Genomic DNA, 27,376 nt, shown 5'->3' with positions numbered 1-27,376 from the left:
TGTATTTTGTAAAGTGAGTATATCAATAAAGAAAAAAAAACTAAATTTATAAAACATATTTTAACAGTGTTTTTTCTTTGTTTTGTAAAATGAGCTACTTGGAAACATTATTTGCCTCAAATTATACATCATCTCCCTAATCGCTTACTGGCATCAGGCTATAATGGAGACGCATGGTCTTTCAACCTACGAAGGCTCGGTGAACAATCGGGCTACTAGAACAAAGCCGGGTTTGACGGTTTTGGCACCGTATGGTGTGCAAATCCATTGAACAATTTGATAAGCTATAAGTACATGATTTTGACACAGCATCAGATTTGATGCTTCAGTGAGGAAAGATCATCAAAACTTTCACATATTTCTTTTTAATGGGTTGCACTCAAGGCTTTGTACCAGAAGTTGACAAATATAGTTCATTCACAATTTGCACAGCTTTAGGCGTCATTGCCGTAGGTTTTTGAAAAAGAATCTAAATATATATCTGCAATATATTATTCTGTAATAATATCTGATTGCTTGAGATGAAATACCTTTTAGGAACAAATTAAGGCTTTATCCCTTTTACAAGAAAACAGTTTCCCGTATAAATCATGCTTTCACTATATTTTCTGTATGTTGAATGGTTTCTTCTAATTATATCATATAATTTACAAAAATGCATTGATCAAAATCCGAGCTCGACAAATAAAACATATTTACTAATAGAACAAAAAATATCATTGAACATGACCAGAAGCCGATCATATTAGGTGTAGCAATGCATTTTGCATAACCACCAGGGGCAAAGCAGAAAACGCATACGTCTACTTGCATTTTAATTGTTTCAAGGTATCAATTCATTCAAAGAGTAGTGTTGAAAACCATTGAACAATCATTAATTGTTTCTAAAGATGAAACCTATTTCGCAGATGATGGACACGTTCTTAAACGAATGTACTGCTCCATAACCTGAGCGCCGAATGAACGTGGCGAAAATGGGCTGGGCGAAACAGCGCACTGCAGGTTGCCTACCTTTTGCGCTGCGTGCAATGCTGATTGCCGGTAGCAAAGGCGCATGAGTTCAGCGGATAATTCAGGGCGTGTTGAGCTTTGCTGATCTAATTTCGTTATGTACCGTACAAAAAATGTATTCATTTGTTTTTAAACTGAAATTAATTGTTCCATCTTCACGAATACAGGAAGTAATGGAAAAAATAGACTATTCGAGGAATATAATCAATTATTTAGATAACTGGTTTGTCTTGTATTAGTAGGAAACATTTCAAATCAATATAATACTTTCAATAAGGCCGGGCCCTTGATATAGTCGTCAACTAGCACAACTCAACTTAATAAGCCCGTCGTGGATTCAAACTTCGTATGGACCATCCCCCAGAAGCACCTATTCGAATGCATTTTACTTAACAAGTCTCGAGACCCAATTTGGCTCGACATGACCAAATAGAAGAAGAACTTTTCAATAGCAGAGCGCAAATATAGAAGCAAAATAACACTCCATCCAATGACAAAATGTGTAACTTAATCAGCAAACGGATAATCTCCAAATCCTCGCTGGAACCGTCACATGAAGTTTTAGCAATACGCATAAATAAATTAAAGCACCTAACGTTGATTAAACAACCGTCAAATGTTATCTACGATCGCTGGTCGTTTGGTTGCTCTCCCAATCGATGTCATGTTAAACATCAATCGACACCACATTGACCGACGCAAAAAGGGAAGACGAAAAGACGCGACAATAAATCAGGAAGTGGTCCAACCGACATTTACAAAAAAAAAAGAAGACAAACAAACCACTGTTTTACTGGTCGCCGGACAATTTACAACCAACACGTGCATACAGGCGCGTAGTGATTTGCGGCCACAAATAAACCAAAGTAACACCTTCTTACCGTACCGCGAAAGGCGTACGTAGCATTATTCCTTCCCTTCAACGCCGTTCGCAGCGGCAACGGTAGCGACAAGACATTGAAAACCTTCCTGAACATTCGCAGCGAGCCTTTTGTCGGCGTGCGAGCGGGCCACTACACGAAGGCAATCCTGCATACGCAGCAGCAACGTTCGAGACGATGCAAAATGCAAAGACGTTCAGCATCCGAGCAGCCTGAGACAAAGTTCTCTCCGGTCGAACCTTCACCGAGCACCATTTCACTGTCCAGCGATGCAGATAATACTCTCACTCGCTCTCTCTCTCTCTCTCCTCTCTCTCTCTCTCCTCTCTCTCTCTCTCTCTCTCTCCTCTCTCTCTCTCTCTCTCTTTCCTCACTTACACCGAATGTAGATGACGGAGATCCTGAGGCAGGCGCACACTTGAAGCGCAAGCGTAATGCGTTGATTACATTCGCGCGGCCCCAAAGCAATGCAATTATTCGTACGCCAAACAGCTTCAGGCCGATCGGGTGCCGAAGGCACGGGTAAACAATGCGCACACTAAACAAGCACACTATGTCGGTGAAGCAGATACACTACGAGGACAGGGGCAAAGCGTCGCCGAGAAGCTTTTCCTTTAGAGTAAGTCATTTCGAAGTGTTTCGACATTTGCCAAGCGAACGAACATTCATATGGTGTGCGAGAATGGCACATGCCTGTTTGTTAAATAATTTTCAAAAATGCACAGATGCACAATGCAGTAAGCAATTCCGCACTGTCCAAACCAACCCTGCGCACTGTTGGGGTCGGCATGTGTGTGTGTCCACGTATCCCGTAATGTTTTAATTACTGTGCGACCTTCTTTCGCTCCGAACCCAGCCACCCAAAGCGGATGAAGCGGCCAGCACGGCCTACAGTGCCGTATTGTTCCATTGACACAGACACACACACACACACAGACGAGAGTGGGAAAGAGAGAGTGAGCGAGCGAGCGAGTGGAGGAAGAGCGTAAGAAACACTTTTCCCGGCCCCGGTCGCACCAATCTCTCGGGGTGGTGCTGGCTTGACGATTACTCAATACACTTGTTCGGGGATGATGTACGCTCTCGCGCACGCTGGTACGTGCGTGTGTACGTGAATACATATGCTCTTATGCTCTTCTCGAACAATCTTTAAACAGCCGAAAATTGCTCAAACAGCACAAAATAATGCACCAGAGCGCGCGTTAGTGTGTGAGGCAAGCCCGCAAACGGAACGCGTTCTATGCGATACGCCGGTTTTGCAGTGTCAACTATATAGTATTTCTTTTTTTACTCGACAATTTCTATAATTTAAAGGGAAACATAATTTAGAATTGTGTTAAGATCTTCAAAACTAGAAGAACTTTTCTCAGAAGATACTCGAATGTATATTTGAGACAGTCATAAAATGCCAGATACAAACTACTGTAGGTCGAAAACGTCATGGTCGAAGCTAGATTTGATCCATCGTCCAATCATATAGCATGCCAAACGTTTACCTCGGCACCAATCGGACACTGCGTGCAAGAGACGCTAATAATCCAATAAGATCACTAGAAACGAATACGAATCGTTTTTCGTTGTACCGTTATTATTACGGACAGCTTCAAATTCCGAACCTTCATCATGTTTTTTTTATTGAATTTCTTCATATCGAGTCGCCGGCCATACCAATTTAATTATATTTTTAATAATTTAAATGTTTGCCCTGATGTACTGGAATACATGTTAAATTTGACAGCCTTAATCGTCTACGACGAATTTTGAAATATATTTTGCAAAAATATTGGTCCAAATATGACAGGTTTTTCACGTGGTTTCTTTAATACTTCATAGCACAACCTTTATTACCTCTCCTCAGCATGAATATCTAGATAAGAGCTGATGGTCCCTTGAAGATACACCTCAAGGAGATTTCATTGTAGTTAGAAGCCATCTAATGCCAAAAATGCCGTAAGTCTCCGTATTTCGAAGCAATACGGTAATCCAAACCCCTCAGTTTGAATTAATTGCCACAATCTAGCTGTGAGAATTTTCCTCAAAATAATTAAGAGAAAAAAACAGCAAACCTGTGATGCCTTTCTAAGTCTCAATTGTACACAATGACCAGACAGACTAACAACGTGATAATGGATGTGTTGTTCTGGATAGTTCCAAACTAGATCCCTAAACCGGTAGTTATGATGCAAGAGAGCGCTAATCAGCTTACATGGAATAAATTGATACTTTGCGTGTAACTCAACTGATTACGGTCGAATTTGCTCTAACAATGCCGATAAGTTGATCCGGAAAAAGGTCATAAAATCATGCTGCTGTCACGTTGATTTTACGTTCGACTTCGATTGGTTTACTGATAGTGTGGAGTGCATTTTCTGTTGTTCCGCACACGGACGGAAGCACAACCGTAAACACGTAACACACTATCTTTCCCCATCTTCCAGGAACTGCGCTAATATTAAGTTAGCAATCGTGTGCATTTCTCACCTTGTTGACTCCATCCATCCGATACAGTTAATGGTTGAAATCACAGGACCGTTTTGGAGAATCATGCGCAACAAACAACAACGACAAAAAAACCCCACGAACATTGCGTTCTGGTACGGCTGTATCAAGAATCGTTTCTCACGGAAAGCAGACCGTTATTTGCTTTGTTAATAGCGTTTGCGTACGAAAAGCTCGAACCATTTGTTTGCTTTTCTCATTACGCGTTATTCTCGTTGGAGCGTTCTGCAAACCGAAACCAGATTAACCAAACAGGTACGGTGTGATTGGGAAATATTTGTAGTACCAAATTTATTAATTCCCTTTTCCGGGCTAGTGCACCTGTCCCCACAAACCACGGTAAGGTTCAGCCGTTTGCGTTCAGCAGACAACATCCCACCGTGGTAACCTAAGACAACTGAAATCCTCTCGACCGCGCAGCTATCGGCACCGTGCTTCGGGTACAGTGCGACCTTACTTTCAATTTTTCGAACGCCACCCACCGTCACCGCCACCACCAGTTACGCACCATTCAACACTCATCACGGGCGCGCAAGGAATGCACGGGAACGTGGCGGAGGTCGAGTGTGCCCGTAGGAGCGAACCTATATCCACACACAGCCACCAGGGCCAGCTGCAAATGGCTGTGCAGTAAAAGTGCACGAAAGTGCAAGTTCGATCGTACGATCGAGCGTCTTTTATTTCGTTGTTGTTGTTGTTGTTGTTGCTGCTGCTGAACCATGCACGATGGCCATTATTGCGGAAGTCTCACTGCTCACAGCTACAGCCACACAGCACAACAGATTAATGATTCTGAGCGATCTTGCTTTACTTGCGCAGCAACTCCCCTGGCGATCGGCATGAAAAACGAGTTTTCTTCACAACCGTGAGCACACACACACACACGTGGGCACAAGCCACACAAACATACCGATGTACATAGGTTGAGCATCATCTTCGGCAAGTGATTCCAGTTCGCGCATTAGCACAAACCCATTATATAATGCACGTGCGGGGCTCGCAAGTGCTCCACAAGAGAGCCGGTGAGACGGTCGATTCGATTCCGTCGACGGAGACCAACGGGACCAAACGACCGAAGACAGAGAGATAGTGATCCTCGTCATCGGGGCTTGCCCTGCCGTCTTCGCTACCCCTCTATCGCCATCCAATTGCGACGATCAGCATTTAAAGAGCCATTGCAGCAACCGTGCTGGCGATCATCAACCCGCCAACAACCTCTCTTCAAGCAGTTTGCTTAGGATCCGCGCGTGCTTCAACAGCATTCAGCATAATATCCGTACACCCATCGACACTTACCAATTCACTTACACTCTCTGCAATGCCCACCTGTACCTGTTCGCCCATCGTACCCGGTGTCATGTTTGGCCGCACCATTTATGCTGTGTGGCTCTTTCTCTTTCACTCACTCTCTGGTGGTCCCCGTACTGTACCGCTCACGATAAATAGACAGCGATGTGCGTTAGTGAGCTACTCGTGTGTCCCTACTCGCGGTAACGTGCAAATATTGACCCAATTCCGTCCTCGAGAAGTCTCGCGCGAGATGTCACACACGCCGTTCCTTCTTTGCTGCTTCTCTGAGGCTAGCTTAACTTGCAAACGCCAATCATGGGGAAAAGCCCCAACACACAAACCTACACAACACGCGGGTGTAGGAGGGAAAAACAAACCACTCCAACGATTCTGCTAACAAGCGCCAGCGCGCCGCTGCGATCGAAGGGGCAGAGAGGGTTCGTCGCTTAAATGTCGCTTTCGTCTCCAAAGCGACGCAATCTAACCGTTAGCAATCTCAACCAGCGGCTGGGAAAGGAAAAGAAAACAACCACCGAAACGAAAGTGAAAAGCAAACGTTTGTAACTTTTATCTGTTTAAAAATTCATTTTCTTTAACCATCCCTTCCCGCGACTCCTCGTCCATTTTGCCCACCAGCGATGCGTAGACGTAGACGATCAGCATCAATGCTTTTTTCGGCTGTTGCAAGCAACATATGTTTCTGGTTGATACGCACAAACACACCCACACTGAGCGACTCCTCTCGCCAGCCAAAATTCATCCATTAAAGATGAACCGATCGTCCGATCCTGCACGGGGGCTGGCAAAAGCTCCAACCAGCTCAGTACGCAGTTCGCCCACCGCCAAACGAAATGCAGCACTACTCCACTACAGCTGCTGCGACCTGTCTCTCACTCTTTCTGCAGTGCTTTAAGTACAGTACCGAACTTCTGCTACCCACTTTCACAACCCCTTTTCCCTCTCCCACAGCCATACAGCCACACCACAACAATAGCCACGACAGTCGACAAAAGATGACCGCGATCCTGCCGTTAACGACGCCAACAACAGCAAAAAAATCACACACACACACACACACACACAACCACACACCAGAGACGGTACTGGGTGCGGTGTTGATCGAGGAAGGGAAGTGTCCAAAAAAAACGACCCCCCAACCACCATGTCGCGCGACGTTTGCGGGAATCGAGCACCCCGATCGTGCGATCGACACAGTATTTGATTGACCAGCGGCCGCAACGGTCGCAACGCAAAGATTCGCACGCGGTTCCAGGTGACGAACCCCGCAGCCGAAAAGTCCGCATCCGATCGATTTCGGAGGCACTTCAGTACGCGCGTACGCTCTCTCCCGCTCTCGCGTTGCTCCATTCGCTCTCGCTCGCGCTTTCTTTGCCGCTGTGCGGACCCACTCTATAGCCGGTCCGGGTCCAGTGTGGCAGCAGTGCCGTCCGGCTGACTGTAGTCGCCGTTTCAGTCTTTAGCCGATCGTCACCGATAGAGGATCAGCAGTCACAGCAGTGTCCCTGTTGGATGGTAGGTGGACGACGACGACGGTGCAGAACGCGGTGAAAACGTTCTGTCCAGCATGTGCAACAGTCTGGGGATGGGGAAGATCAAATTTGGTTGTGTCAAGTTTTACGTGACAGGAAATCGATTGGGACAGTGAATAGTGCATTACGGTGATTACGGTGGCGCGTGCATAATAGGACGATGGACATATTTGGGTTTTGGAAAGCGAAAAGAAAACAGCTGAATTGGTTACTGGAATAAGCGATGATAGCATTTCAAGTGTCTCTTAGTTTGTGTGTGGAATAAATATTTTCAAAATTTTCAAGCCAAAAGTCAAATTTAAAGCCACTAAAAACTGTTGTGAAAATCTAGCATTTTAGGGATTTAATTTAAACGCCTTTTCCCTCTATTAAACAGCTCAGCTCGCAACAAACAAGGAAGTGAGAAGATAATTTCAATCTTGTCGACCCTAGGCAGATCATATCCTATAATTGATACGTTCGATAATTATTGTCTCCCTACAGGGCAGCCAATAGTTCACCCTTCATACAAAGCCTTAATGGCCAATCATAATCGTCGAGACACGGTGTCATAATCCACAGCCCTCCCTTGCACGAGTCCACTTGTAACGATCAACTGCTTCCGCCACAGAGGCAAAGTTACACACGCGACACAGTAGTTGATTGTGGGGCCAGGTTCCACACGTGAAGCGATAATCATTCTCCACCTCCGAAGAGCTTTAATTAAAAAGAAAAGAAAAATAGATTTCAAGCTGGTTTGGGTGCGGAAAGTATCCGCAACAACCAGAACCAAGGGGTATGAAATTATTCCTTCCCAGAAGGACTTGTTTCGACTCGTCGTCTTCTTAAGGCTGTTGAGCAATAGCAATGGACACGGTACAGATGCCGTGCAAAATGTTGCTGTTATGTAAAAACAACATACCGCTCGCTAGATGCAAAAGATTAGAGTGTCCACGTGATAGTTAGATGTGATAGTTAGATTTCCAGCGCAGACTTCACGATGGTCTGGACGCTTTTTGCCCTTTTTCTCGGATCAATATCATAATATTTATTTAAGGCAATCACTCTTTTTAAACTTAACAGATAAAACATCTAAACTCTGTGACTGTTTTTTCTCCCCCATCACAACAGACAGTGCAGTTTACCAAAAAGAAGAACAACCGCTAAACCCAAGTGTTGCAAGTGAGCTGTGTGTGTGTTGAGTGTGACAGTGTGACAGTGTGACAGCGTGACGATGACGGTTTCCATGTACGACGACGAGCCGCTGCCACAGACCGGTGGCCAACCGGACCAGCCGACCCCGATGACGACCGGCAAGATCGACGAGCAGCTTACCGCCATCCAGCAGTTTTACGACAAATGTAACGTCTTCATTACGGGCGGAACCGGATTTCTCGGCAAGAGTGAGTATACGAGCTTTTTGCGCTCAACTTTATTTCGCGCATTAAAGGGCGCACTACGCCATCCTTGCCCAAATCGTATTGCCGATCGGCAAACATTTTAATGCAATTGCGCAAAGGCACCACTTAAAGGATGCTCGTTTAGTGTTTCGTCAAGCGCGCGCGCGAGAAAGCGCGTGAACCCAATCCAACGGCTGCGCGCGTACCTTTTGTTATGCAGCCCTGTTATGTTCCGGCTGACCTCATTGAGGTGGCCGACTTTGTAATTGACAATCTGCGCAACCTAACCTAGTGCGCACATGAAGCAGAAGCGGAGGAAGAAGCAGTGTACAAAAACATTACCGCGGGTTTCCGTTCGGCCGGGCGTCATATTTAATATAGATGTTTACTTAACACACCGCTGCATTACACCATACGAGAGTGTGTGTGTGTGTGTGTGTGTGTGTGTGTGTGCTTGTGTTTGGTGTTGTAAACGTCGCCCTAAGGGCGTTTGCTTTTATTTATTCTTTTGCCCGTTCGGGTGGGCTTTCCGTTTCGTGCGGGTGGGAAAACTACAAAACGAACCCTCCGAATTGGACCTCCCGGAGGCGATTTAGTTGCGATTTTTGTTTTATCTAGCCAAACCGTTGCATTACGCATGTGCAGGGCAAGAATGCACGACGGTCACACGACGTAATCGGTGACCCTTGGCCAAAGCGGCCAGCGGAGCGATCCTCCGCGCTCCACCTTTCACCCACATACGTGAGCAATATAACACTCACACTCGGCACGGCACGGCTCGGCGCATTGATCGTTCAATTGCACTAGCACGTTAAATTACGCATAAAACTCACCATCGACGACTTGCAGCTAAACAGTCCTTGAAATGTTTTACCCTTTCTCTCTTTCCGTCTGTGTCTTTTTTTCCTTTTTTTTGCTGTACAATTTCGCCAAAAATAATGGCGTCCCGAGTATTGTCGTCTCTCTTAAATCGTCCAACCTTTAAATCTACCGTTCGTTCGCGCACCACCCGTTCACAGTGAACGTGTGAATTTTGTTTACATTTCACCGTGTTTTCCCATTTCCCATCCCCCTACCGGCACATCGACTGTAATGGTTTGACTCTGGGAACAAGCGACGAACTCGATGAGAGGTTTTTTGTAGCTGTTTATGAGGTTCAATATTTGTTTTTGGAAGATGACTAGACCGCTCCAGTCATACGATCGACGACAGATCATCATCGAAATCGTAAATCGTATCGTACTGCATTTGCTGTGCCTACTGCAGCCTAAAACTTGCGACCATTCAACAAACGAGTCGTTTCAAAAAGCTTACTTGAACCCTCTTATCGGTCATTATTACATGCCAATGTATCCAGAAAACCCTTCCTCAAACCAAATCTCTCTCCCACAACGCTCACTCTTGCTCTCCCCATGATCCTGACCCACTGGAACGGCTTGTGCGCGTACAATGTTATGTAAAACGCAAAATACCGCCCCACGCGGTGCATGTTTACCTTTGCGCGTCGGTATGATTTTTGCTTCATCTTCACCTTGACCGACAAACAGAATTTTCGACAAATACAGGGTGTGCGCGCGCGCGTAGAGGAAATGGTACAACTATCACTTTCCTTACAATGCTGCTACTTCAGCCAATTGGTAAGGCTGGCGCGCAGATGCTTTGGGTGATTTGGGTGTTTGCTTTTTTTTCTGTGTGTCCAACTACCTTTCACCAACCCAGTGATAGTAGTATGTGTGTGTGGTATCGTTGCACACGAAAAAACGCAGTACAGGGCTATTGATCATTAACCGCGTGTTTACAGCAGTAATGGGCAGCTATAAGTATCTATAAGCTATTTATGCTCGTTGGCAGTCATACGCCACGTGACGCCCTTATCCAATACGCTTTCGTCAACAGACACACCAAGATAAATGAATCATCCCATAAAAGGTACAGTTAACGCTGGAACGCAAAACCGATCAAGCAAATTGTCAGCAATTTGTTAAATCTTGAGGTGAGGTGAGCGAACAAATCTGTGTTTCAGACGTCTTACAGACTTTGTCCCCTCACGTATAGACGTCATAACGACGTTTGCTTGTGGTAGTAGCCGTTGTACAGAATGTTCAAGAAGAATTCAATTTTTGGGAGGCATTTATACCCGAAAATCACCTTCAATTTGTTTCACCACCATCAATTCAACCGGGGAAATCAAACAGGGGAAAAGAACACGCGGTTTGCACCAATCTTTCATCCACCAAATTGGTATTTCCCTGTACGCCAAACGATACACTCATAAATTGGGTTTTTTCTGGCCACCGAGCTCCAAAATATTCCCCAAAAATTTCCCCCGCCGATCGATAAACCTAATGACGACAGCAAACACAGGTGGAGTTTATGCAAATCCTACGCCTTGAGAACGATGACGTTCGGGCGGCCGGTCGCGTTGGTCAATAATATAATTCGCACTAGACTTTACGCACGCAGATGGTCGTTGGCGCGTGATTTCGATTCTGATCGTTGCTTTTTTGTGTGTCCAGCTGCACGTTGTACGTCCATCGTTCTTCCCATTCTTCTGTCTTCCTTCGGTGTGCTTGGCAGCCATGCTGGCACCAACGGGTTACGTGTACGTGTGTGTGTGCGTGCTCCTACCAGTCGCCCGATGTTCTTGTGAATGAGCTCTAATTGGCTGCATTGAGAGTGGGACAGCAACAGCTGAGTGGTACCGTTTAGCATATTGTTATGCAAAACAAAAACCGCAACAACCAAGAAGTTCCTTTGCTCTTGTAGCCATACGAAAGACGTTTTGTTCTGTTGATTAGTATGTTAAACAATTTGTCGTTTTTTTTCCTATTATGACGTCAGACGTGTTCAGACGGATTAAACGGAATAAATTGACAAAATAACTCAGTACGAATTGACAGCTTTTCCTCGGCGCTGATCGAGTACTCATGGGCCTAAGATGCTTATGTCGCAACATACCGTACCAACTTTGTCCTCAGCTGTACTAACGGACACGAACGGAGGCGTACTGGCCACAAGCGATACATACGTATACATACGTTAGCGAACGTTAATATGCATATAAATTCCAACGAAACATACCGTGCAGCTCTCGCTACGCTCAGCAGTGTCCTGTAGTGTTTCAGCGTTCCCGTCCCGTGCAGCGTGCAGCGAGTGCAGCATGTCGACTTCAAAACCTGGAACGAAAACCGAAAAAGGGTGTGGAAATTTGTATAACGAAAAAAAAAACTCCCCGAACAGCCCGGTTTTCATTTCTGGTTTTCGCACAGTGGCACGATCTGCACAGCCAATTGACCGCACCGATTGAATTGAGCCACCGTCCCTGCCACTCGGTTCAAGAATTGCCACGGCACGGGCTTACTCGCTTCTCTAGGCGGTACGGGGCGATTGCAAACTGATTTCAAAGCTTCACCAAACACTCACCACACCACCAATCAGCTGTTTATTCTGCACCAGCACCGGAGCGGCTTGGGACCCGTCCAGAGCCGGAGTATGTTTTGAAAGGGGGGACCCGAGCTGCACCCGAGCTTTCACCGCAAATGAGTAAAGTTCATCCAAGTAGACCGAGGGACTGGCTGCTGCTACTACTACCTACGGGTATCAGGTTACATAATTTGCACCATGGTTACGGTAGGATGGCAGCATGCTGCAACCGCACGGAAGATTGGCGACACACAGATGCCGTGTGTGTGCATGTATGGGTGAGGAGGCGAAAAGGAGCCACACTACACTACACATACCCATTTTTGGCGGCACTTTCACACATGCACACACGCTGAACAAAACAGTGTTGTAGCGCCCGCGTACAACAAAGTACACGTGTACTCATATACGAAAGACTTCAATGCAGGGCACGAAAACGAACCCTTCATTATTGGTAACTCTTTTTTCAGTTTCCAATCCTCTTTTTATCACCCACAAAATATCTTTACCGCAAAAGTGAACCTACTCTCCCTCTTTTCGTCCCACCAAACTGATCGCGGCACCGATCGGAGAGGATCAATTTTATTGTCGCAAAAGGGCGATTACGGGGTGGCCCCCCATTTATTAGATAATTGCCTTTCCAAAAGCCCTTTCCACGTTCCAATTGGCACGACCATGCACGTCAAGCGAAAGAAGTGGTGTTGGAATCCGTTTAGTAGCGTTTCACAGACAGGATAGTAAAGGGAGAAAGATTAATGCCCTTCAATAGCATAGAGCCCTCATGCGGTATTTCGCATCCTAAGCTTAGGTTAACAACCCGCTTTGCTCTTTTCTCTTTGCATCCGATCCGAGCCATCATGTAAAGATGTAGCTCATTATACTACACCCTACTTCTAGCTTGTTCTCTTCTGTTGATTGGTTTTATTGCCAACCCGATGGTAAATGATCGCAAAGGGATTTACATCCAAAGATTGAGACTTTTCTCCGAAAAAAAAAACAAACTAGTAGAATCAACCTCAACTCAGCGGACTGGTGCTGCGGGTCGTGAATCATATAAAGCTCCCCCAGAAGCAGCAGCAGCAAAGAAACGGCAAAACAAAAGCGCTTGGGGCACACACGTGGGCATTTTATCGGATGATCTGCACCTACGGCAAAAGGCACATATGTTCTGCTCCCCTAGATGCCAGTGTCCCCAGCATAGTTCCGGCTGGTTCGCGCTTTGTGTGTAACACATGATACTTTTGTTTGCAGAAAAGCTGGTGTCAGCAAGAAACGGGCAAGCGAGAAACTATACAATATTAACTAGCCAAATAAATCCGCTGTTTAAAAAGCAAACCAGTTATTCAAATGAGAAGAAGAAAAAAAAACAAAGAATGCCAAACTTGCCAAACCCGAAAGAAAGGGGACGCATCTCTCGGCGGGTGGGCAGACGCGTCTAGCCGCACGATCCCGAGCAGAAAGCTTATAATGATATGCCAATCGGTGCTCGGTGCTCGGAGAGCACACCTCCACCGGGGGGGGGGGGGTTGAAAAACCAAAAAAGTCCACAAAAGTCTTCCCAAACACCTGCACGTGGCCTCCCTCGGTGGCGGGATTCGGATACGGATGACCATGATTTTGGGAAGCTTTTGCTAGATCCTTCCCCAACTGTGCCTAGTTCAGGGTCAAGCGGGGAACGGCATTCGTGCTGGGTTTTGGTTCGACAAACGTTCGGCTCCTTACCGTCTGACGTTCGACCCGTATAGCGTTGTTATCGCTTCCTTGCGAACAAAAAAAAAGCGTATGTTTCCCGATTCTCCCGATGCGACCCGAAATCTTCAACCCGTTTCTATAAGGTATCATCCTCGCCGTGAAACATGGCTGCGACTAGCGATCGCACTCCCAAGAGTGCGTGACGAAACCTGTTTCTTGTTTTGGGGGAGATGATGGTTTGATGTCTCCTTTTCTCTCTTTCTATCCCTCGGTCTTCCACCTATTTCACAATATATTCCGGTGTCCCTTAGCAACAGGAAGCACGGACAGGCATCATCCGACTTGGACAGCATCCGGTGCCGGTTTTTGAGGTGCTTCCAAAACAAAAAAAAAGATGTCCTCCGCTTGTAAAGCTTTTTAAAACACGACGAATTCGAAATAAAAAATAGGCGAGTTTCACACCAAGAAGCTAATTTATCGCCTTTCAAAGCTGGCCTTTCTTCTCGCCGTACGTTTTGGAGATGAAGAAGCTGCGATTATCTACTTTTACCCATGTTTCGTGGTAGCTGATCTGCATGAAACATGCAGCTATGCAAAAAAAGAAAGCATTTTCCATTTCCAACAAACTAAAGACTGCTGAAGAGACTAATATATTTCTCTCTCCTTATCGCCCATCAATCTCCAGCACTCATCTACAAACTGCTGACCAGCTGCCCCGGGATCGAGAACATCTTTCTGCTGGTGCGAAGCAAGCGCGGCAAAGACATCTTTTCGCGGGTGGAAGAAATCTTCGACGATGCTGTAAGTAGGCGCGATGCATCTCCGCAACCCTAAATAAATACAAAAAAAAATACAAAAAAGAAAACCCTCCACAATTAATCGCCTACGGGGTTCGTCGCCTACTTTCCTCCCCATTTCGCAGATGTTTGACAAAATGAAGCAAGCCTGTCCGAAGTACGATCACAAAATTCGCGCCGTCGCGGGCGACTGCATGCAGCCGGGCCTGGGCATCAGTTCGTCCGATCGTGAAGTGCTGACGGAGAATGTATGTGTTCGGTCCACAGTGTGCTAACACGGGGAAGACACAAACTTATGTGACGTTCTTTCTTATTTTCTCCTACTCCCTCTCCCCCCCCCCCCCCCCCCCCCCAAAAACAGGTCAACATTGTGTTTCATCTAGCCGCCACGGTGCGATTCGATGAGAAGATGAAGACGGCCATGCAGATCAACGTGAAGGCGTGCCGGGACGTGCTGGACCTCTGCCACGACATGAAGCACCTGAAGTCGGTCATCTACGTCTCGACCGCCTACACCCAGTGCCCGCAGAGTGTGGTCGACGAGCGGTTCTACGAGCCGCCGCTCGAGTCGGAAAAGATGATCCACCTGACCGACTGCGTCACCGATGGCATGATCGAAAAGATCACCCCGGTGTAAGTAGCTCCGTGACGCAATCGGGATCTGTTTTCTCCCAGCTGTCCTAATACGCCTTTACCCATCGTTATTCTTTCCTCCCCCTTGCCCCATATGCACAGACTGCTCGACAAATGGCCCAACACGTACACGTTCACGAAGGCGATCGCCGAGGATGTGGTGCGCAAAAACAGCCGCGGCATGCCGGTCGGAATGTTTCGGCCCGGGATTGGTAAGTTGTTTTGCTTGTTTGTTTGATTGCACACGCAGCAGCGGAAATTTTGCACAATCGCCCAAATGACGTACACCTTTATCACACAATCATCATTACGCGCCAATATGTTTGCAATCGGTGACATCGGTGAGATTGCAGCCACACACCTATGTTGATTGTAAACACTTCAACAAACAACTACTCCCTTAACAGACAACAGCCCTGTTCGAATATCCGCGTTCTGCTCGCGCTGCTCGTCGTGTCTTGGGGTTCGTCGTTTCGCCATCATGCGTAGATTAATCTAGCAGCTGCACTTGCACCAGCAGCAGCAACGATCGACCCCCCCACACTCTAAATGCGCACCAGCAGGTGTGTCCTTCGTGTCGACGACCGATGGTCACTCGATGCTCATGCCCACGGACAGCACCAGCGATTGTGTGTCTTTGCGCATTGCCAAAGGTCGCGCGAGCACAGAAAGGCCGGCGAAATTGGCATGCAAAACCAGTCGCCGCGGACGCGAAGGAGACGCGACTTTGTTGCCGCCACCGCCGCCGTCCGTTTGGCAAAGCGCGAGCGCCTGGGTATTAATCGCCAATCGAACTGGTTGGCTTCTGCTGCGTTGCGCCATTATGCATGGTTCGGGCGAGGCTAGAGCGGACACATTTCGACACATTGACACGGTGGGAGTTGCCGATAATGATTCTAACGGATGTGGCGCAAACGAAGACAGGGCGTCCTTCTGGGGGGACAGGTTCTTGTGCAGGAATGTGCGTTGCATAACTAAGCCACTTTCTCCTGCCGTAGAGTTGGTCAGTTATGTTACTCCACTCTCCGATAATGGTGATCGTGTCTTGATACTGAAATTAGCAAATCTTACACCTGCTGCATTAGACTGTCTGGGGGTAGTACGTTGCAGGGTTTGTCCGATCCCTAAAAGCACGTGGTGTGAAAATTAACAACAACGCGCAAGAATAGAATTAGCGTGCGTGCGTTCTGGCGAATTGTTCTTAACTGCACGTGTACGCGGGCCGGGATGGAATGCAAAAATCTGGGAAGGGCCACCGCAGCAGTGTTTGCATTTAATAATATCCCTGCAGAGCCTGCAATCCTACGATCATACGATCATATCCCGCCAAGTGACTCACCGGGTTTGAGCTGTGCAGCACTTTCAAACCTTCAAGTGCTGCTGTTAAGTTGTCTTGAAGGCTACAGCACACAATAGGCGGCCAAACGCGAAAACACGTGACGTTCTAGTAAGCACACAGACGCACAGGCCTCGATCAACCTTGACGGTCGATGGTACTTACAATTCAAACAAGCAACAATCATCATCATCATCATCCTCCTCTCGCGTTCAGCATCTTTCACCATCTCTGCCGTTAGAGATCACGTAGACGCGTACAAGCCACAACGCCTCTCCATACAAAAAAAAAGCTTGTGGCAGTGGCCACATCCGAAACCTGAACGTTGTTTTCGTTGCGCCGTTACCTGCTGCCCGCCTGCCATTGACATTGAAAACGGGCGCGGGAATGGTCGGGGTGAACGTGTCCCCAAAAAAAAAAACGCACAAACGCGGCCTCCTCCGAAGAGAGCCTGTTTTTCCTCCCGGTGCGTATGATGCAACCACATCTTCAGCGCAGCCGTTTGTTGATGCTGCTGGGTTACCTCTGCCCCTGGGGCAGTGGCGGAAACCATACAGACTTTGGCGTTTAGTGAAGGATCGATAATTTGACGCGCGTTACGTATTTTTGGGGGTGACTTTTTCGGAGGAAGTTGTTTAGTGCACTTTTGTGTCGGTGCGGGATTTACCCTGCGTATCATGTGTTTGAGGTACTGGTTATTACATCTGGCCTTACCAGCGACCCAGGGGGCGGGGAGTTGCCGTCCTAATTGTCGCAGCTGCCGCCGCCGCCGCCATATCCGCGCAGCGATGATTTATGACTGTTTGTCCAACGCGTTAGACGGTCTTCCGCGTCGACTTTTTTGTTTTTTTTTTCAGAGCCCACCGCAGTGTGCGTGCTCTATCATACCAAGGTTAGATCTCTAACGCTGACACTCCATGACCCTACCTCCCCTCCCCAATCATTATAGGCGTGTACGCGCGAAGCCACAATTATCCTAACACTTGAGCTTTCCTTGAGAATGGCGCTCCTTGCAGCGAACAATTAGTCTGTCAGCGGTAACGCGCATTTCTTCAAATTGCAATCGAACGTCCCTGATCGAACGGTTGCTACCCCCTTCCCACTACCTAGTTTGCGGGACAGCAAACGCGGTGCTCTGCGCGGCAGATGCTAACGATTAAATTGACCGTCAATTTACGCCACCCGATGATCCGATGATCGGGTTTGCTCAAGGACGGCCTGTATTCGGCGCAGCGGCTGGCTCTCCATTTTTATGGGAAAGGTCACGGTCCGCGATGAGCATTGGGCTGAGCCGAGAGCATAACTGCTATCCTTGTAAAGCATATCTTCTGCGAGGGATGTTATTTTTTTTTTTTTTTTGGTGTGTACAACAAATAAAGGCATTAAATGGCGGTGGCTGCTTTGCATACGTTTTGATTAGTAGTTTGAAATGCATTGAGTGTTGATTGGTTCCGTTTCGAACCGGTTGCGTCAATATGTTGGTCATTTATGCGCATAAAAATGATGGTTTGATTCGTCGAGTTACGAAGAGTGATTAAACTGAGCAGAGGAATCCTGCTACAAGCTAGACTCAAAGCAGCAGCAAACGTTTACATTTTCGACCATCATCATGGACATCATCGACTCCAAGCAGCAGCAAACGTTTACATTTTCGTCCATCATCATGGTCAACCTGACTTTCTGCATTGCTTTCTTTGCCAGCTAAATAAACATCCGTTTATGTAGCGCTAGTATGAAGGAATTAGTACTACCTTTTGAGCCTTAGCAAAAGCTTACTGATAACAAAAAAAAAAACAACTAACTTCATAACTAACCGACAGATCACGAAGCATTAGCCCCAAAAGAGTGTGGTCATCATCCGGGCGCAACTAGTGTGGGAATGATTTACATAAAAATCGTTCCCTAAACATTTCTACTCCCGAAATAACAAGTTTTTCTCACAAACCAGTTTTTTTTGAGGAACCGGATGAGGAACCCACCAGGTTTACACAGATAGCGTAGCTTATGAATGGTTTTTGGCAGGCCTTGACCGACTACAATTTGATTTTGTCAAAGAATAAGAATAAGAAGAAGAAGAAGAAGAAGCAGAAGAAGAAGAAGAAGAAGAAGAAGAAGAAGAAGAAGAAGAAGAAGAAGAAGAAGAAGAAGAAGAAGAAGAAGAAGAAGAAGAAGAAGAAGAAAAGGAAGAAAAAGAAGAAAAGGAAGAAGAAGAAGAAGAAGAAGAAGAAGAATAAGAAGAAGATGGAGGAGAAGAAGAAGAAGGAGAAGAAGAAGGTGCAGAATTTGTGGAAACCACTATAGATCGGATTTGTGTACAAGAAGCCTTCTTTTTGATGCTAATTGGGTTGAAAACAAAAAGGAAATTGTTAAATCCCAATCTTCAATAATTGAAATTTTAATCCATATTTGATGATATCCCGGCTTTAAACACAAAGAAACATGGGAACAATCACACACATCATCTTGTGCGATAGCTCAACTACTGATGCAATGTTGCGTCCTATCGGTTCTCGAGTTATAAGATTAATGTGACGACTACTTCAACGAATATGCGCTGAAGCTGAATATCACGATTCTCGTGAATGCATATCATATACGGATAATATTGTAGAGATTGGTAGACAAATGATTTGAGATAGGGCAAATTATTCATCAAATCAGAACACTTGGCTCCAACAAACTCCAATTTGCTCCCAGTAGCTTCAAGAACCCGCGTAACTCAAGAAAATACTGTATTTCTAAAAACATAACATCCAATATTTAAGCACAATTTTAAGTGAAAAGTTAAAAAAAACACAACAATTCAGCAGGAAGAAATGATCGCAATGTATGGATTCAAGTAGACAAATTTGGTCACATGTCAAATTTAAAAACAAGACGATAATCCAGCTTCGTTAGATAAACAACATAATTACAAATCTGAAGGAGTACCTTTAATTTGAAGCGCAGGTGAATGATCTTTCCAAAAAAAAACTTGCCCGCCAGAATGTAAACAAAATCATAATCATCCCCACTCACGCAAGCTTTTGTATATAAAAAGAGAACAGACACGCTAAAGGTGTCATGACATGCTTTAATGAAGACATTCAAAGCTATCTTCCAAACAAAAACAAAAAAAATAGCAAAACGATGTAAAAACCGCCTCCTAAGACTTTGGTTCCCATACCCCGTTGGCTACAACAACAACAAGCCTCACCACAGTAATCAACCACTTCACCCAGCGTACGCTACAAACACACCAAATCCTCCCCTCGTCCCTCAATCGCTCCCAACCGAACGACAGTTTCATTCATAAATGTTTACCACCGTTTGGAGGCTTTTTTTGTTGTTGTTTGCTTTTTGCTGCTTCGGTCATCTAAGAGAAGAAGGAAAAAAACCGCAAATCCAAGCGCCTCGGGCAAATCAAGTGTTTGGGATTGAAGAGTTGGGTGTACAACAACAAAAAATATATAACCCCCCACCCCCATATATCGCTCATCGCACTAGTTAAACGATGGCAATTAATTACCACCAGTCGCAAAAATAGCACCTCCCCACAGCACGATGATTAGTAGTATTGGGTAGGTTCGTTTACTGCTATTGTCACGCATGACGGAACCGCCCTCATGCAAAGGAGCAGGGTGAGAAAATGGTATAAAACGGAGCGTTTGTACTGATCTGTTATTGTTCAACAAAGTGAGGAACAGAAGCCCCAGCACGACCGTGACTTTGCCATGCTCGATTAGCTACTTAATCCGGCGTGACTTTGAAGAATTAAATCAAGCGCCGGCAACATGCAGCAGCCCTATAAAAGCCCTATCGAGCAAAACGTGCCTCGTGGCGCAGAGATGAGGCTTCATTTGAATACTGCCCTCATGTCGGTAGAATTGTTTCTAGGTTACCAGGAACTAAACTGCTTCACTTGTTTGCGACACTGTTTTGCTTCCCTGACGTCATTCGAGCAGCAATTAATTTCCTCCAAACAACCATGAAAAAGGGATTACTTTTTGTTGCTTTGCTTGCTTGCTTTCTTGCCGGGCACCGCCGCTAGAACTTTATGTTGACGGAAGTGTGAACTCCAGACAGACCGACCGTGCGCGGGGTACGTACCGGACGGTGTCGCAAATATTTTCCCTCCGCAAAACGTGAAACAAATAACAGCCGGACACCCGGATATTAACGGAAAGTGTCCTAAAACAACGTCAAACAGCAATGGCGATTTAGCAAATTAAGGTGCGACGACTGGCCGAAGCTTTTCAAACATGACGCGATCGCCGCCACCATGTTGATCGTCACCTTTGGTGAAAACGGTGTCGATTGTTCGCTTCCGCAAACAGTGTCAACCTTAGTCGGGTTGTTTAAGCTCTCAAACTCGTTACTTGGTGGGTTTGGTGTTTGATGGTTAAATGGCTTTTGATATTGTAATAACTGCAAACATCAAACCAACCTGCCAATGATCACCGCTGCCGTTCAATGCAGATCGCTCACACTCGTTTCTAGCGCATAATTCAGCCCATAAACCGGTAGTGATTACCCGGGCACGATCGAGATTATGTCCCGTAGTTGCTCAAGCCGACCAATCACCGTAATAACGCGCAAATACACACACACACACGCATAGAGTTTGGCCAAAAATTACAGCATTTGCCAGCGTGCCAGCCCGGTGGACGCTTCGGACGCGTGGGTCACTGATATCACCATCACCAAAACCGATCTGCTGGCCGGGTCTGGCTTGCATCATGGTGCGCACGGCACTTGTCCCACGACCGGTGCATATGTTTGATTATACAATCACTCGGTCGGGTACCCGTAGCCTGTACCCGTCTTGTCGTCGTCAACCTGTCCCTGTCTGGTGTTGTCCGACCGACCGAAAGCGGTTGGCGCACTGTTTATGCAGTGTGCTGCTGCTTCTGAGTGCGTTCCGAACTGCACACACACACACACACACACACACACATTCACAGTCGAATGACACATTGTGCCCGGGCTGGTGGGTTCGAGATTGATTACCGCCGGCCATTGCGATGCGATTGCACACACTTTTGCTTAATTGTATTCCAGTTACATTTGGCACTTTTTTGTTTGTTGATGTCTGGGGAGGTGTTAACCGAAACGTGAAACCCCGACCCTGAGCTGATAGTGTGAGTGTAGCAGCTCTGAAGTTATTGAAGAAATTATGCAAATTGAGGTTTATGTTTAAAAAATATCCAATAAACTACCACAGGCTATTTTGGAGATGTTACATATTATTTTGTCTAAAAGACTCATATAAGCCGCGAAAGTTCAGCCACACATGTCTTTAACATTAACTGCTTTCTGAATTTAAATCCATCAGATCATATTCACGAATTCAATCATATTCTTGTAATAAAACCATCGCAAGATCGATCCAAAAGATATGCAATTAGTAGCAACAACCTAAACCCTAGGGTCAAAGGGCCAGGATACCTTTCGACGATTCACTACGGTGATTAAACCTTTTAGTCATGACAGTTTCAACTCGCCAAAAGAATAAATGTCCAGAGAAAGATTTGCAAAAATTACAGGGTTTTCCAACTTTTTGTATTTGCATCACAATAATGTTCCAGTTCTTCCACATGATTTTCAACGCGTCTCAAGCTGTATTCAGTTTGACAGTTCTTTGTGATGTGTTGAAAATAAGGTGTAAGAACTGGAACAAGAACTGGAAAAAACATCTTGGAGGAGGTGAATTTTGATGTGCACATTCGAAAGTATCTTGGAAAATCCTGTAAGTTCTCTGAACTGCACAATAATTACGTCAGGAAAAACGTTGAGTTGCACAGGAGAGTTCAGATCTTTTTAAACCCTTTTTGATTTTTGGGATAATATTTAATCTGAACATTTCTTCAATAGTATCTGTTCCTAAAAATGGGTACAGTATACAAAAAAAAGGTTCAGTATCTTGTGGCCTCAATATGACCAGACATTTAACCTAACTGAAACTACTAGACAACTTATACCAGACCGGTGTCGTTGGTATTCCCTTTCAATGCCCCAAAAATATCCCAAAACATCCCGTGTAGGTGAGTATGGGTATCATTATGAGTGAACCAGTTAATGACACACAATAAACCCACCAAACAAAAAACATCGAAAAGTCCTACAAAAAGCATGTTAATGACAGCTCATCTCATGGATCTAAGTATAATGCAAAAAGTTAATGTCCCAATATCTAACAATGTCGCCAATAGATGACGAACATCATCAAGAGGATATGACCTACCATGATCTGTAGCCAAACTGTGACTCAAGTCAAGTTCAAACGAAAGTCTTCCCGTTTTCACTGCAGAGTGAAGTCGAGGACACACCGTGTCTGCTTGATGTCTTGAACGAACTGTCTTGAACCCACAGGTGTGAAGTTTTTGAGCTGTTGCATTGGACCATTTCTGCAGAGTATTCAGTTAAGTCCTCCGCCGACTAACCCAATTCCTCACATGATACATAACGACGACCTACCTTGATCCCGTAGCGCTGTTAACGGAATCGATTTATTGCAAACATTCTATTGATCAAAGATTTGATTTCGGGTGGCTTTGGTAGTAAAACAAACAAAAAATATATGGCAAATGATCCCACGCTAAGTCACCGGAATTAGGAAAGTAAGTCGTAAAACCTAAAACCGCAAGCGCAAATCCAGCGACCTTCGAAAGATTCGGCTGCCCGTTGGATGCCATTAGCAGCAACCAGCGGCGCTAGTTTCTACGACACAGCAGCCCACTCATCCAAGCATCCAAATCCATGTCAAGAGAGAAGAACACCTTCAACCGAACCTCACGGCTTCGATCGGCTCTGTCCTCGGGAGCGTCCGCGCTACCGACCGGCTGGACCCGATTGGTGTCTGCCGAGCAAAACGGAAAAAAGTCAATATTGTACCAGCGCGTGTGTACCGAAAACCGGGGCGATAAATGAGCATCGTACATCGCAAGCAAACATGCCAAACCCCTCCCCCTGCAGCCGTGCATCCATTTTCACGAAGGACTCACGCGTGATGGCGATGACGGCCGGCGATAGCACACGCGGGTCGGTCAAGTGATTACGAACGCGCGTGCAACACACACACCGCGGTGAGGTCGTTTGCCCACGATGTCCCCATCGATGTCCCCACTCGACCAAGCTGTGAACCGGGCTGGCTGCACTAGGGAGCGTTGGGCAGATTTTGCACAACCGTTTGCCGTCCCTTTTGCGTGTGTCAATAATAGGCGGCCAGTGTGGATGGTGACGCATCCATCGCCGGGCTGCTCCAAAGGCTGGGTCGCACAGGTATCGCTCCCAACGTGTCACTCCCTTCCCAAACGCCCGGCCTGTTGCAGAGCTGAGGCCTGTGTGCACCAAGCGACAGCAAACAACAATGCATACGCCCCACCGAACGGTCGTTGCCGACTCGTCACATAAAAGGGGCCAAACGGCCCCATACACACAGACACTGTACGGCGACGCATCGCAGTGTGCTTTGCTTTGGCTGGGTTTTGCAAGTGTCGCAATTTCGGCACCGTACGAGCGCGAACTAATTGGTATGTATCGATGGGTCGAGCCGGTCATTTCAACACGACGTCCGCCAATGCTTTGCTGGGGAGTCAGGCCCATGCTGCACGACACGACGCTGCCCTTCGAGCCGTTACGCGCTTCGTCCAGAATTGGACGTCCGATTGGGACGGTGATGACACACAGCGGAGAAACTGCTGTTGGTGTGGATTTTGTTCATTCTTGCGGTTCCGCTGCAAAAAGAAAAGAAAGGAACCATGAATTGGAAAATTCTGCAACGGAACTTGGAATGTTCTCCAACGTGTTAGAACGGTTTTCAGTGTTTTTGTTACGGCCTTTTTTTGTGTGGTGAGGGATGGTTTTGGACTGCTTTTACCACCCGCGATGTAGACGGCCTCCGGTGGATGATGGTGAAGGTAACCGTATCGTCATCGCCTACTATCGCAAAACTGGTTCAGTAGGCAAATTTTGTTCCTCCATTCCACAAGTCAGTCGCCGATTTTTTTGCACCGTGCGATTCTCAACTCCCTCCACCAATGTCAACCGTCCGCCCCGGTTTTTGGCAACAGTTAAGCGCATGCGTTAACCTTGAGCAAAACCGTCTACCACCGGGACCGGAACGGCACCGAAGCCGAACCCAACATCCAGCAGCTTCTGCCGAGGATGGATGGAATATGTTTTTATGCATATGAAGCTGTCGTTATCGGGCGAAATTCGCACCACAGACGAAATGTCAAGTTTAACCGCAAAACGGGGTGCACAAGCGAGCGATTTGAAGGTTTTAGATGCGCATCAAGCATAATATGACCCACCATGATGGCCATGGTCGCGCGGGAAGAGACCCCGTGTGTAGTAGCGGGTGAGCACACACACACACACACTCCCACCTGAAAATCCAGCAAACAGCTCAGGGGCAGAGGGAAAGTAGGCACTGATATTGGCTCATTAGCTTGCCCGAGCACGTGACGGGCATAACTCACCACGTTAAGCCTGCAACGTGCACGTGCCCGAATCGGTCCCGGGTCGATCGAGCCAAACAATTGGTGCCACTGGATTGGAACCACGCGCGCACACCCCGAAGAATGGTGGCGGGCACGATTCTTTCAAGCGACACTATGGCGTATGCGCACGAGCTTCGCACGCGCACGCCATGAGAAAGCGAAATTGGGCGAAAGTTTTGGAAAGAGGAATTCTTCCCAATCGGGTGTGGGTGTGACGACCTAGATAAAAAATGAACGATTGAAAATTGATTTTCCTTCTTCTTCTTCTTTTTCTCCCTGCCAACAGTCATTGCCACCTACCAGGAGCCGGTGCCGGGATGGATCGACAACTTCTACGGCCCGACCGGGGTGATTGCCGGCGCCGGAACCGGTGTACTGCGGACGCTGCGGGCCGACCCGACCAAGGTCGCCAACATGGTTCCGGTCGATCTGTGCGTCAACGGTATCATCTCATCCGCCTGGGACATTGCCGAGCGGTTCCGAACGTAAGTAGTCCGGCCGGATAGATCCAAGCCAAGCTTTGCTTGATCAACGCTTAAAAAAACTGGACTCCAACATCACTTTCAATTTTACATCTTTTTTCCAGCGAGATCCTGCCCGATCCAGAAATTCCAATCTACAACTTCTGCACCGAGCCGAACAATTGCATCACCTGGGGCGACTTTACGCACACCACGATCAAGTTTGGCTCGATGTACCCGACGATGAAGGCGATCTGGTACCTGTGCTACGCGAGCAACCCGAACATTGTGCTGCACTATCTGTCCATCATCTTCCTGCACTATGCGCCCGCCGTCGTCTGTGACATCATAGCGGTGCTGATTGGACGTAAACCGAGGTACGTGTGAAGAGACATAGGAGCGGGAATATCTGCGATGAGAGTGTGTGTCTAAAGGGTTTAAAGGGAACGCTGACAAATGGTCCACTGCCAGAGATATTCCGAGGTGTATGCAAATGATGCGCGAACAACTTACGAAACGAACTCATCAACTCCACACCTTTTGCAGGCTGCTGCGAAGCTACAAGAAGATTCACCGCTTTATGGACGTGATCGAGTACTTCTCGATGCGCGAGTGGGAGTTCAAGATGGACAACATGAACGGGCTGTGGCGCAAGCTGTCGAGCGCGGACCAGAAGCTGTTCTTCTTCGACATGCGCCAGATCAACTGGGACTACTTCCTGGAGCAGTACTTCTGCGGCATCCGCCGGTACCTGCTGAACGATCCGATGGAAACCGTCCCGCAGGCAGTGGTGCGCTGGAATCGGTAAGCGAAAACGGTTTGGCGTACACACATATTTCTGGTTTCAATTCTAATGAGCTTTTTGTGCTCTGTTTCCAGCCTCTACTGGGTACATCAGGCCACGAAGGTGGTCGTGCTGCTGCTGCTCTACAAGCTGATCATGTCCGTTTGGGGTATGATGAGCTAAGCGGGCGGCACAATCGCTCAACCGTACAGTTTTGCTGGCTTTATATATATAGTATGTGTATGTACTACCTGCATAGAATGTAAGGTATTTCGCCAGAAGGAAAGTTAAAGGAAGACAAAGCGACAGATATGCTATTTATGCTGCAACCCCCGCGTTGCGTTGCACACACCGAGCTGGACAAGGACGAGCGAATGCTGCATTTGCAATGCATCAATTTGAAGTTGTACATTTAGCAGGACCTTGCGTGAAACGCAACTCAAGCGAGAGCCGCGCATACCGATTTCAAGCAGTTTCGGTAGAAGTTAAGATTAAGTTAAGACAGACATAGAAACGTAAGAAACGGTGTGGTAGTACAGAGAATACGAGTACTCTTATCGCACGTCCACGGGCCCCGGCATGAACCAATCAATTTCCATCAAGTAGAACTCATCCACCACTAATACTCTAGAACAGGGAAAGGGAATATGCTTTACCTTTTTTTCACATAAGAGTTGGTTTTGTTTTCTTTCTGCTACATACTACAGCTTGGTATACACAAACGTTATCTATATTGCATCGAGGCATGGCTTATAGAACCATACACAGGATATGTACCACCATACACACAGTTCGCTAAGGGTTTGCAGTAGCTTTTGTTGTTGTTTGTGGTTGAGTTTTCTATTTTATTACCATTTTAGTAGTAGAAGTAGTAGCAGTAGCGTTTGGATATGTGATTGGATTGGAATGACGGGATTGCGTAGTGCGAGATCGTACCGAACATAAGTGACCGTTATTAATATGGGCCGAGTTTGAAGGTTTGCTAGTGTGTAAGCGAATCTTTGTACAAGTATGTGAAATGCAGGCGACTTTTACCAATAATCAAATAAAGTGCGTACAAAACATTAAAGTTTGTTTTTGCTCTCTCTCTCTCTCTCTCTTTCCTTTCGTATTTCTTTCTTTAAGTATCTCTCTCTCTCTCACTCTCTCTCTCTCTC

General features: G+C 46.5%; 1 protein-coding gene across 1 annotated transcript; it reads left to right on the top strand.

Annotated features, from left to right (window-relative positions):
• The first annotated feature begins 6,881 nt into the window (after positions 1-6,881).
• On the top strand, positions 6,882-27,288 carry LOC120957394 (fatty acyl-CoA reductase wat). The gene is made up of 10 exons (XM_040379591.2): positions 6,882-7,214; positions 8,342-8,613; positions 14,411-14,526; positions 14,648-14,770; positions 14,884-15,155; positions 15,258-15,367; positions 25,261-25,459; positions 25,561-25,812; positions 25,982-26,239; positions 26,315-27,288. The coding sequence occupies exons 2-10, from the start codon at positions 8,445-8,447 to the stop codon at positions 26,400-26,402; spliced, it is 1,587 nt and encodes a 528-aa protein (XP_040235525.2). The 5' UTR covers positions 6,882-7,214; positions 8,342-8,444; the 3' UTR covers positions 26,403-27,288.
• The last annotated feature ends 88 nt before the right edge of the window (positions 27,289-27,376 follow it).

The sequence above is a fragment of the Anopheles coluzzii genome, chromosome 3 (assembly GCF_943734685.1).
Source record: "Anopheles coluzzii chromosome 3, AcolN3, whole genome shotgun sequence".
NCBI lineage: Eukaryota > Metazoa > Arthropoda > Insecta > Diptera > Culicidae > Anopheles > Anopheles coluzzii.
Note: the sequence above shows the minus strand (reverse complement) of the source record. Positions and strands in the feature narration are given on the sequence as shown.

Bases quoted from the DNA above. Each gene is read 5' to 3' on its own strand.
- LOC120957394 (XM_040379591.2), top strand. From the start codon at position 8,445: ATGACGGTTTCCATGTACGACGACGAGCCGCTGCCACAGACCGGTGGC. The intron at 15,156-15,257 runs GTAAGTAGCTCC...CCATATGCACAG, and splicing joins ATCGAAAAGATCACCCCGGT to ACTGCTCGACAAATGGCCCA. The intron at 25,813-25,981 runs GTACGTGTGAAG...CACCTTTTGCAG, and splicing joins CTGATTGGACGTAAACCGAG to GCTGCTGCGAAGCTACAAGA.